Source organism: Caretta caretta, chromosome 1 (assembly GCF_965140235.1).
Source record: "Caretta caretta isolate rCarCar2 chromosome 1, rCarCar1.hap1, whole genome shotgun sequence".
Classification (NCBI taxonomy): Eukaryota; Metazoa; Chordata; order Testudines; family Cheloniidae; genus Caretta; species Caretta caretta.
Genome location: NC_134206.1, coordinates 330,105,859 through 330,118,979, shown reverse-complemented (window position 1 = coordinate 330,118,979; position 13,121 = coordinate 330,105,859). Strand labels below are relative to the sequence as shown.

The window sequence follows — 13,121 nt, the reverse complement described above, 5'->3', positions numbered from 1 at the left end:
AGGGTCAATGGGGAATCAGGACCCTAAGACTGACAGCCTCCAGGAACAATGGGGAGAGGCCAATGCTTCATGTCAGCCTGAATGACAGGGTGAGCAGGCTAATCAGGGAGTCAGGAGGCCAGGGAGGTCCCGTCCTCTGTGTGAACTGGATTTGCCTGGGCCAGACAGAGTGGGGCTGAGCTAAGGAGAAAGCAGGGTCCCTAGCTAAGCTGGGGAGCAGAGCTGCAGCCCCAAAGCCAGAGGCACAGCCCAGAGAGAGCAGACTTGCCCTGGGAAGAAAGCTGCAGCAACCAGAGCCAGAGGGGCCAGAAAAGCAGCCCAGGAAGCAGGTCAGTGCTGGGAGCAGAGTCACAGAAGCAGCCTGCAGAGCAGACCTGTCCTGGGAGCAGAGCTGTAGCAACCAGAGGCAGAGGGGCCAAAGAAGCAGCCCAGGGAGCTGGAGGTAAAGCAGCAGCAGTGCAGAGACAGGGTGGTGGAGCTGAGGCTGAAGCAGTCTGGAGCTGGGTGCGGTGAGCAGCTAGAGAGAGCGAGGGGGACCCTGGGCAGTGGGCCCAGCACGGGGAGAGGCCTCAGCCAAGAAGCTCTGCAGGCCAGGCTTGGATCGTAACCCCGACAGGGCAGGGGCGACACTGAGAAGAAGGGTCCTACCACTTAGAGCCTGAGAGCGTGTGGCCACCACCAGAGCAAGTGCCCAACCCACAGCATCCCTACAGCACAGCCAGGGTCTGAGAAGAAGGCCTGGGACATACAAGGAACAGACTGTGAACTGCCCTGACATTCCAGAGACACTGCTTGTGATGTTCCCTGCCACAGAGCAGCTTGATGTGTTTCCTTTAACCTTTCTCACTTTCCCTTATTCTTTTTAAAATTAATTGTTAATTAAATAACTTGCATTTGCTTTAAATTGTATGTAATGGTCAGTGGGTCAGAGGAGTGCCCAGTGCAGAGAGAGTACCCTGGAGTGGGGACACCCTAGCCCCTGTCCTAGTGACCACAGCAGGGTTGGGGGTCGAGCCCCCCGGGAATCCTGGGCCCAGCCTTGTTGGGGTTACAAGGACTCTTCCAGAAAGGAGAGTGGAAGGGGAATCCTCAAGGGCAGGGAGGCCACTGGGAAAAGGAAGTGGGAGTGAGGACTCTGATCCTTTCGCTAGTCCACTTCACTGGGGTAGCGCAGAAGCCAGGAAAGTTCCCCACAATAGCGGGACTATTCCACCGCTTACATACTTCTGATAAACCAAAATAATTTCTTATTCTGTGTTTTTCATATCTTTGGCTATTTGCTCTACATATTTGCTCTCAGCTCTTTTAATTTTTACCTTACATTTCACCCACTGTAGCTTATGCTCTTCCATTGCCATCACTATATTTAGATTTCTGAGAGATACTTGTTTAGGTCAAAATTACCTCTTAAATCTTGCCATTTAACCATATTAGGTTTTTTTTCTTACCTTTCTGCTTTCTTTTTTAAGTCCAATCACTGTAAAGTGGGTCTTGAACAATGTATATGATCTTGTGCAGCGCCTCTGCACTGGGGGATTTTTACTTTAAGCATGTAATGTTTTGGCTAATGAAACAATTCAGAAAAGGAATTATGGCCATGGCTAATCTCTATAATCAAGTATTCACAATGAAACAAGAACTGATATACTGAAAATCTGCAAGTATTGTACCTTATCACAGTCTCATGCAGAGCGGTGTACTTCGCCTTCAGCGCAGCAACTCTGGTGCCTGGGAGCTTTCCAGCAGAAAATAACTAGAAAAGGGGAATAGACAGTTATTAAATCCACGAGACATTAACATTTTTATGTATACTTAGACTTTTATAATTAGTGTTGGCAGACTTTTCTTCAGGTCTCGGTAACATATAAAATAAAAATATACACACGAAAGATGCTTGTTTATTTAATAATTTGTAGTATACATAAAAGACCATAAAGAACACATCACAATTACAGAGTTGATTATACCTCTGTTCCCATTTTGCTCTCTTTGAGTGTACCCCCTAAGGTGTTAGGTCTGCAGCCCTTACCTGTCTGGAGGTGGAAGTACCCAATTCTCCCTCTCTTAGACCATGACCTGGGAATGCCACTCTCTACCTGCCCACTACTTATTACTGTGCAGGTCTGACTGGACCTGTTTCAGGAGCCTGTCACTAATGCTATACAGTGCCAAACAGCCTTCTTAAAACAAGTAGTTGTTTTTTTTTTAGCAAATGGAGCAAAGTGTTAGAGAAAGGGATTTAAAACAAGCAGCCTACACACATATCTAGACTCATCTAACCTTACACTTTGCTACGAGTTAAGTTAGATGGGCTTCCCTCTTGAGTTACACGAACAGAACATACCCATTTACATTCTTCTAGTAAGCCCAAGAGCTCTTAGCCTTCCAGAAAGTGTTTCTCTTAGACACTTTCCCCCCTCTCAGAGAAACTCCCTTTTTTCAAAGCCCTACCCCCTGTGTGAGCCTCAGGCCAGTTACTATATATCTTAATGGCTTTTGTTAGAGAGTCTAGGGTGGAATCTTCGTTTTGCCTGAGTATGTCTACACTACGGAGACTATACTGGCATAGCTGCATCACTGTAGCAATGCTGGCATAAACCCATAGTGTAGACACAACCTAAACAGACGGAAGGGGTTTTTCCATTGATGTAGGAATACCATCTCCCCAAGCAATGGTAGCTAAGTCGAGGGAAGCATTCTTCCATCAAGCTAGCTGTCTACACAGGGTGTTAGGTTGGCATAACTACATCACTCAGGGGTTGTGGTTTTTTTTATACCTCTGATTGACAGCTGTGTCAACCTAAATTTTAAGCAAAGACCAGACCTCAGCCTGTTTTTTAAATATTAAAGCAGGTTGTAAATTTAAAGTGCAAAAGCATTCTAAAATAGCTATTGCAGAGTAACTATACCACAATGCATCCGATGAAGTGAGCTGTAGCTCACGAAAGCTTATGCTCAAATAAATTTGTTAGTCTCTAAGGTGCCACAAGTACTCCTTTTCTTTTTGCGAATACGGACTAACACGGCTGCTACTCTGAAACATACCACAACAGTAATTCTAGTTAATTTCCTAGTGTAGAAAAGCCATGTTTTCACTGCAGCCGGGCTAGCCCTGTCTGGGTGGAGTGTCCCCACAGCAAAGCCTTACCCATGCCAGACCCATGTAACTACATCCACAATAGGGCTGTACTACCCCTTGAGCTGGAATGGATTTCTGGTGGGCTATCCTGTGGGTCTTAACAGTGCATTAAATTGAGCCACTCTACAAATTCATTCACAGGTTGAAAACTCACTCAATCTCACCTAGAATGAAGCTGCTGTCTGTGGCCATGACATGAGAACAGTATGTAAATAACTTCCAAGTGGAGTTATTATTAATGCAGGCAGTCCTGCAGGTGAAAGCAAACAGCATTTGGCAACAAGAACTTTTAATGAGAAAGTTATTAAGGAATTCAGTCTACAAACCACAAAGTGATTCATAGCACACCCAGCTGACTTCTTTGCCTCTCCATTTCCTATTTCTTTCCTGCCTAGTAAACATAAAAATCTCATGTTGGGTACATTTATCTAAATTATGTTTTTTATTGATACTACCCCACAGCTTTAGCAGGAGACAGGTGTCAGCTTCTGGCAAACTGCCAGCACAGGAGGATTTCTTGGATGGTGTCACAGATCCTAGCAAGTGCTCCCTCATGGCCACTCACTAGGACTGCCGTGAAGGGAATCCATGCTGTGTCCCTTGCTCCCCCGGCTATTTTAAGCCTACAGAGCATGAATGCAGTCCAGCCACTGCCCCAGTCTCAGGATCCCTAGGCACACTCTTGGAAGTACAGACCTACAGCCTAACACTCCCTCCTGAGAATTGGAGCCCTATACAGCTGCCTAGCCGCTCTGTGCACAATGGTGAGCTTTAGAATGCCCTTGGACTTAAACATATCCTCTCCTGGAACTTTACCCCAAAGGTGTGAAACTTTTTGTTACAGTCTAACTCTCAGGGGCACACAGTAGTTAACACACAAACTTTGCAGACTCTAACACATTTATGTTCTTTACTTAATCATACAAACAACAAACATTGCACACATTTCCCTTTCTAGCTCAGCCTTCCCTTAGGTGTCATTAGGAACCACAGGCAGGCTGTCCCATTCCTGACGCTGTTCCATGACGGGTGGTATCTCCCTTTTACCTAGCTTCTGTTGCTTTCTTCTGCCCCACGTGTCCTCTTCCTGCCTGGCTCCCTCTATTCCTGTGAATTCCTTTATTTAAACTCCTCCTGGTCTGCTGGCTGCCTTTGTTCTGCTCCTGATAAGTTTTCATTGCTTCTGTCTCCCCCTCTCCTTTCAGAAGAGTAAGCTAAACTGGATTTCCAAGGTTTGAGCTCACCCACTGTTGCCAGTTGTTTGAACCTGAATAGTATAATTGAATCCTAAGCACCACTAGCTCCTTGTATTTGTCTGCTGTGAACCTGCTACAGGACCTGGTAGATCTTCATACATATAGGCACTCAATACAGCTGCTTTTCATAAACCAACTGCACAATATTAACCAAAATTCATAAACTGTATAAACATAGCCCCAGTTTGTCACAGATGAGATCTCTGTTCAAATGCTGTGGAAGTGCAGCAGAAATGGAGCAGGCAAACAGGGTTAAAATGCACAGCAGAAGAAGGGAGGAGTTCCACAAGAAAGTACTGCCCAGGTAGAATTGTGGGATGGGACTGGAGGACTAACAGCATCTGGGATTGAGTAGTCTGCATTTTCACTACAAAGTAGGCAGTTTGCCTGTCTGGGCTGAAGCAAATTCCAATCTCAAGCCCATATCCTCAGCCATGCTAACTAGCCCAGACTTAAAGCATCCTCAAATCCATGTTAAATGTTCTTCTGTGTGGATGGAAGGAGGATTTTATGATGCCAGAGCACCCACTTGCAATAGGGCATAATGCTGCAGACAATCTTCATCTCCAGCCCTTCCTGCAGTCTATCTGCCCCTGTTCATACTTCAGCTGAAAGCATCTAAGTCAGATCCCTTTCAAGGCAACAAAAGCTCAAACTAACACTGCAAAGTATCTCAACAATCAGTCCTTCCTTTGGGCTCTGTCTTCAATCTCCTTTCTCAGCCATTCAAGAGTCATCTACCACAGACGAGCATAGATATTATAATTAGCATTTGGGGAGAGGGAATCATAAAAACTGTGGGTGAAACCATGGGTTCTGAACTTCTTAGCCAATGTATGTATGACCAAGAAATACAAGGTAGGCCAAATTAAGCGCTGTGGCACCTATATAAATCCAGAGCAATTCTATTGAAGCCAACAGACATTGTGGCCTCAGTCTCCACTCTTGCACCGTATATATATTTGTACCTGTGCAAACTGTGTGTAAAATGCTACCATTTTGACTTGTTAGAGCTTTACAGGCACTGTGCGCAAGTGTTAATGACTATACAAGGTGTAAAACAACAGGAAAAAATCTCAGACATGTAAGTTAATGAGAGTTTTGCTTGAGTAAAGACTGCAGAATTGGGCCCTTAGACATCTATCCGAACAGTATGCATTGCAACACTTTGCAGCAAGACTGCAATAGTTACTGGCATGCCATTTTTTAATTAAGTGAAAACGTGTCACAGGCTATCTAGGTTTTGTAAAGTTTACCCAAAATGTTGCTGTGTGCCCTCCTCGGAGAGTATGCCTTGCAATGCTGCAACCCCTCTCTCGTTTTGTATAAACAGTTTCCATTCCACTACACTCTCAGGCTCAATGTATTCTGAAATTAGTAAAGTGAGTAACATTAACAATATCTTCTTTTTTGTTAGTCTCTAAGGTGCCACAAATACTCCTTTTTCTTAGTACAATTATACTGACTTAAAATTATTGGTGTGAGATAAGAGGCAATCTAGTATAATTAAAGGTAGAATCTGGAATCAATTTAGGTCACTTCATTGTATTGGGAGTAGATGATGTCAGGTCTGGAGTTTGGAATATAGGCAGGTCACCTCTCTTAAATTCCTGGGCCTTTCAAAACCTTTAAGTTTCAAATGTACTAATATACATTTTGCTTCTCTTCCTTTTGGTATATACACAACACTTTTCTTTGATTCCCATACACATTAAACAACAAGACTCTCTCCCATAATTTAAAAAAAATTACCCCAAAAGCAGGGCAAAATAAAATAAATTGTACTTATCCAAATCAAGAATTCTTAGAAAATTGGATTAAAGATTTGGCTGCTAGTGCTGGTTGCTTGGGAGTTTCTTCTCTTTGCTTTCTATATTCCTACACTTCCATAAATGTAACTACATAATAGAAGTATGTATCTTATTACTGTATTTACTTGTATTTTTACTTTCCTATTATATTTATTCTTACCCTCTTATTTTACCTACTTTTTTATTTAATTCTTATTTTTAACTGATTATTAACTTGTAGCTATCTTTTGTATGTAACTTTCTCATTTTGTTACATTTTTATATTATCTCACTCTCTCTCAGAAGTCTTGCTCTTATATGAGAGAAGAAAAAGGTAGGACCCAAATTCTGCCTCTTTACTCTCATTGAGTACTCTTACTCTGTGAGAAGTCCTATGAAATAATTGGGCCGAATCACCCCATCCTGTTGTAAGACACATGGAGGAAGGGATTTGGGGAAAAGATATATCTGCAACAATTCTCTTGCTGAGATCCCTCCACAATGTTCCATTGGGAGAGGATGGGTTTTCCATGTGCCCCATGCAGAAACCATGCAAATTAAGGAATCTGTAGGAAATACAGAGCCATAGGGAAAAAGACTTGTGCTTCCACAGCTGCTCTGGACCCCAGCAAACCATCTCCTCCCAGTGCTGGTGCTAGCCCATTAGGGGCCCTAAGCAGGAATAATTAATAGGGGGCCCCCTTGAGCTGTTTGGGGCCCTAAGCAATTGCTTAATCTGCTTATGCTTAACGTCAGCTCTGTTCCTCCCATCCCTGGCACTACAACTTTATTGATGCGATGCAACCAATAACTCTCTCTGCCACAGCTGTTCCTAGGAGCCATGGAAGGAGACTCCATGGAAGAAAGAATATAACCCTAAGATATATAATCTTTTCCAGGTAAGCTTCACAGGGCTGGAGGGAGACACTGTCCATCCTCCCAGCCTGCGAATTCCTGCCTTCAGCTCAACCAATCTCTGTCCCCTCCTCTACTGTGGACCAAGGACCCATGGAGTTTCTTCCATGGGGTTGGGGGAGAAGAGAGAGAAAAACTGTGACATGGAAGTGGCAGACCCTGGGATGGGGACAGCTGCATGCAGATGTCAGTGGGTGATGAACCCACCCAATAGAATTACTTACAGAGTGAAGAATTATTTCATGTGAGCAAAAGTGGCAGAATCTGGCTCTCACTGCATCAGAAGTTAACAGACCCTAACATTTCCTCCAAAAGTTGTATAAAGTTTTCACATCTTCTGTTTTATTGGAAAGAGATTCACTCCTGTGTAGATGGCCAGCACAAGGCATAAAATCATAAGCAGGGGCAGATGTAGCCTCATAATTCAACGGATGCACTATATTAAACTGCTGAGAGGGCACCGACGACCTGCAGCAGCATCCTCCATCCTGGCACCGGAATCCTAATGCTAGCCTGGTGTGGTGGGGAGACCCCAGGGTGGAGGAGGGGTTAGAAACGGAGTCCACCCCACTCTTACCCTGCAGTGGCGGCTCCTGTTCTGCGGGGCTGGGCCCTACTCCCTGCTCCTGCCATTGTGACCTGGCATCTGGGGCTACAGCGCCAGGCAGGTTTGGCAGAGGGGCAGCTCTGGGGGGGCGTGGACAGGAGTAAGGGGAGGCGCAAGGTAAAAAGTTTGGGGACCAGTTCTCTAAGATAAAATATTTTGGGGCCTTCCCCCCCACAACACAATAATTAATAAGGGCCCTCTTGAGCAGCTTAATCCTTCACAGTAGGGCTTCTGTGACTCAATTATGGTATAACTGACAAGTCTAAGGACTTTGACTTACTCAGTTTCAAGCTCAGTATTTTTGACTAGCTTCCTCATATTTTTTTTTAATTTCTTCTTTATGAACTACGCAACCAGTATGGGCCTCTAGAAACCCTTAATTCAGCCCATCTTCAATCCCATTAGCATCAAGTACCTTGAATACAGAGGGTCTAATCATCCTGTGTCATGTGCACCAGCATCCTGCATGCATGTGAAGCAAAAGATTGAAGTTAAATATAGTATTCGACATAGACAATGATAACAGATATTAACCGTGATCATTATAAAAATGAAATACATGAGGGCTTCCAAGGGAAGGCTTGAATTGAACATTATAAAAATGCCAATGTTCCAGCAAAATAGTGCAGCTAACACATTTCTACTTATTTAGGCAATTATTATAAAATATTTGACATAAATTCTGCAACCTCAACAGAAATAATCACAGTCTCTATCTTTCATTTCTATGCTGCATTTCCTGTAATCATTTATATTTTTAATAACTAACATTTTGACTATTCTTTTAGTTATTTTAAAACATAGAATGATAGTCATAATTTTAAATTGAAATTAACCTTGTTTATTCTTTTATTTCAAACACCTAAAAAGTCACTTCCAACTACAGTCCTTTGTCTCAATATAGGGCACAAGGGCAAAATCCCAAATTATTAACATTTTACAATTTTTCTGTGCTTGGGATTTCAATATAACATTATTTGAGTAGTAAGTAACTCCCTTTATCAATCAGCTGCATAAAGTTTAGAATCTATTTTCTGTGTTCTTTCTTGCTTCTGATGGGTTTGTCTTGCTCCAGGGACTCATTGTTTCGATGTATGAACACAAACACAGAAGAATAAGGATGGCTGACAAGTTTTGTATGTCCTTCTAAGCAGAATGTTAATATTCTTCAAAATACAAAACTCCTCAAAAGCGCAGGCACAAAAACAATTGTCATTATTGCACCTGCCTCAGGGAATCCTGCTATGGCTGAAAAAATATTTGACATTCAGTATCAGTCATCTGGGTGCAACAGGAAATGTTAAGTTTAAGTGGGGCAGATGAGCTTGTGGAACCGTAGACCATCCCCTAATATTCAGTGATACGTGAAGAGATGGTTTAGTCTTATGGGTTTAATCAAAGAAGCAAGTTTTGCTCCTTTAAAGGAAACTCATTTTTAGCTCAAGATTCTTACCTCATTGATGGTTATGATGACAATTGATGTTTAGGCAAGAATCAAGCCAGAAACCTAAGCAAGTTATGAGGAAATCTGCTTCAGCTGAACATCATCGAAGTTGAGGATTTTAAGAGATCTGATAGAATTGTATAGCTCATGTTCTTTTTTGGCTCTGTGTTTTGAGGTCAGTAATGTCCTTTAAATGGTGCTGAAAGAGTTTCAAACGATTTTACTCTAAATGAGAACCTGAAAGAATAGAGACTTATGGCAATATATAAGTGAAAAGAGGAAAAAGGAAATTTCCTGTATTAACCTTGGGCCAAATCCTGAGGTCCTTATTCAGGTCCATGCTGTGCCAGTGATGTTTCAGTAGTGCTCCCTAATGATTTCAATAGGGACTTCTGTTTAAAATTTGATGATATGATCTGGTCCTTAGTTTTTACTCAGTCTTTATTCAGACGACCTCCCACTGAACAGCCAAACTCTGTTCATGTTGTTCAAATTAATAGTTCTATTGAACTCAGTTGGAATTAACATGGTAGTCAAAAGGAGGAGGATTTGGTTAAGGAAATAAAGGTCTGATTTTCAGAACTGCTGAGCACTCACAACTCCAAATGAAGACTTGTCTCATATGAATTCAATGCAAGTTGTAAAGAGCAGGAAGTTGCAAACAGATATTGTAATACACTGCCAGAACTCTTAAGCTAAGTCCCAAACCTGGCTGAGATAACATGGAGGCCTAATACACTTTATTACACAAGTATCCCATATGCTGTTGAAATTAAGGTATTCAAGTTATTCAGAATGAAGCAGACTTTTTGCCCAAAAGAGTACTTCAAGGTTTAAACAATGTTTAATCTCTACTTTTTACAATATATGGGCCAAATCCTGAGATCCTTATTTACTTAGTCCTTACTCAGACAAACTCCTATGGCAGTCTATACAAACTATACATTGGCTTGGATACCATCTAGCAAATTTGATTTTTTCTTCTTCTTTTGTTAAGTATCTGGTATATACATTATAGGATGGCAAGATTTTTTTAACATTTCATTAGCTTTAACAATATAAATATATTATAAATTAATTAATGGTCATCTGCTCTGAGCCTGCTGTGGACCTATTACTGGGCTAAATGAGGTAGCAGATATGTATTTTAAAGGGACTGTTAAAGAAAACCAGAAGGCAGATGAACAAATGAAAGGTAAAGATGCTATAAAAATACCCATCTTTATAGTTACAAGTGAGGAAACAGAAGTGATATTTCTTATCCTGCAAAAGGCCATTGTAATATAGAAATGCAGGAAAATATCCTCAGCCGCAGGAGAGATTAAACAGCTCACCCACAAAGAAGAAAAAGGATAACAGTACATTTTAAACCTGCGTAGCTATGTGCTGGCAAGGACACAGACAACTGTTATCTTCAAGAAATATAAACAGCAGTTACACAGCAGCATTATTGCCAATCCCAAGCATTTAAATGTTATGGATCAGGCTGCCTCAAAATCACGAAAATGATTTAAAAAAATCATGATTTTGAAAACAGAATATATTTTGAGTTGCCTTCTCGTTTCTGAGCATTCAGGGTGCACTTGAGTCACATTTTCAAGCATTTCTCCAAAACCATGAGGGCTAGAAACTTACTTTTTTTAAAAAATGAAAGCTGAAATTCTCCCCCCAATCACATGCCTCCAGGATCTGCAGTTTAAAAGAAACACACCAGCCAATGTGAGATCCAAGATGAAATCATAAGCGCTGACAACACCGTGGCAGTGAACAACCAGCTCAAAATATTTTTTTAAACTAAAATGTAGAAAAAAATATTTAGAGAAAATTTTTTTTGAGGGGGTGGGGGAAAAAGAGCAACAGAGGAAGGAGCATTGGAACTTTTTTTCAGAAATACCTCCTACATCCTTTTCATCTTAGTCATGAATTAAAAGGCAAGTTAAAAATCTTTTAATTCATAAACAAAGTCACATTATCAAGGTTAAAAGAAGGTTTTCTTGAATAGCTGATGCTGTTTTCTAGTGAACATGAGAATATTAACTCATATGATCACAGCCACCACTCCCAGGAGGAAATGTAGGGTAGTGGTGGTTGGTGACTGTCTTCTGAGGCGGGTGGAGGCACTCATCTGTTGGCCTGACATGGCATCCTGGGAGGTATGCTGCCTGCCGGGGGCCTGTATCCAAAATGTTACAGAGGGATTGTCAAGGATCATCCGGCCATCTGATTACTACCCCATGCTACTCATCCATGTTGGCACTAATGATACTGCAAGATATGACCCTGAGTAGATCAGAAGTGACTACAGGGATCTGGGAGTAAGGAACTGGGGACGCAGGTGTGTTCTCCTCAATCCTTCTGGGCAAGGATGGGGCCCAGGCAGAGACAGATGCATCCTGGAAGTGAATGCTTGTCTGCAAGCATATTGTATTACACAACTGGAATATTAGTATAGAAGGGTACAGTTTGCTCAGGAAGGATAGACAGGGGAAAAAAGGAAGCAGGCATTGCCTTACGTATCAAAAATGTGTATACTTGGACTGACTGCCTGGACTGAAGTTGAAAAGGAAATCAGAGACAGACTTGTTGAATGTCTCTGGGTAAGTATAAAAGGGGTAAAAAAAAACCAGGGTGATGCCATAGTAGGGGTCTACCACGGACCACCTAACCAGGAAAAAGTGGTGGATGAGGCTTTTTATAAACAACGAACAAAATCATCCAAAGCACAGGTCTTGATGGTGATGGGGGACTTCAACTACCCAGACATAGAATCATAGGACTGGAAGGGACCTCGAGAGGCCATCTAGTCCAGTTCCCTGCACTCATGGCAGGACTAAGTATTATCTAGACCATTCCTGACAGGTGTTTGTCTAGCCTGTTATTAAAAATCTCCAATGATGGAGATTCCACAGCCTCCCTAGACAATTCATTCCAGTGCTTAACCACCCTGACAGGAAGTTTTTCCTAATGTCCAACCTAAATCTCCCTTGCTGCAATTTAAGCCCATTGCTTCTTGTTCTATCCTCAGAGGTTAAGAAGAACAATACTTCTCCCTCTTCCTTGTAACAACCTTTTATGTCTTCTCTTTTTCAGACTAAACAAACCCATTTTTTTCAATCTTCCCTCATAGGTCATGTTTTCTAGACCTTAATAATTTTTGTTGCTCTTCTATGAACTTTCTCCAATTTGTCCACACCTTACATGACATGTAGTGCCCAGAATTGGACACAATGCTCCAGTTGAGGCCTAATCAGTGCAGAGTTGAGTGAAAGAATTATTTCTTGTGTCTTGCTTACAATACTCCTGCTAATGCATCCCAGAATGATGATCACATTTTTTGCAACAGCGTTACACTGTTGACTCATATTTAGCTTGTGGTCCACTATGACCCTCAAATCCCTTTCCACAGTACTTCCTAGGCAGTCATTTCCCATTTTGTATGTGTGCAACTGGTTGTTCCTTCCTTAATGGAGTACTTTGCACTTGACCTTATTGAATTTCATCCTATTTACTTCAGACCATTTTTCCAGTTTCTCCAGATCATTTTGAATTTTAATCCTATCCTCCAAAGCTCTTTCATCCCCTCCCAGCTTGGTATCGTCTGCAAACGTTATAAGTGTACTCTCTATGCCATTATCTAAATCATTGATAAAGATATTGAACAGAACTGGACCCAGAACTGATCCCTGTGGGACCCCACTTGATATACCCTTCCAGCATGACTGTGAACCACTGATAACTACTCACTGGGAATGGTTTTCCAATCAGTTTTGCACCCACCTTATAGTAGCTCCATCTAGGTTGATTTTCCCTAGTTTGTTTATGAGAAGGTCATGTAAGACAGTATCAAAAGCTTTACTAAAGTCAAGATATACCATGTCTACTGCTTCACCCCATCCACAAAGCTTGTTACCCTGTCTGTCATAAATATAAAGGGAAGAGTAAACTCCTTTGAAATCCCTCCTGGTCAGGG

The 13,121-nt window shown here is 41.9% G+C and overlaps 1 protein-coding gene across 3 annotated transcripts in view; it reads right to left on the bottom strand.

Annotated features, from left to right (window-relative positions):
• The window catches only part of CCDC146 (coiled-coil domain containing 146), a 114,083-nt gene that overhangs the window by 55,117 nt on the left and 45,845 nt on the right, over positions 1-13,121 (bottom strand). For 2 of the 3 annotated variants that reach the window (XM_048836426.2, XM_048836427.2), the window contains exon 3: positions 1,671-1,753. In XM_048836426.2, the coding sequence (XP_048692383.1) occupies positions 1,671-1,753 (83 nt within the window). Of the gene's footprint in view, positions 1-1,670; positions 1,754-8,122; positions 8,170-9,160; positions 9,315-13,121 lie in introns of those variants that run through there. The other variant, XM_048836428.2, reaches the window with a different exon arrangement.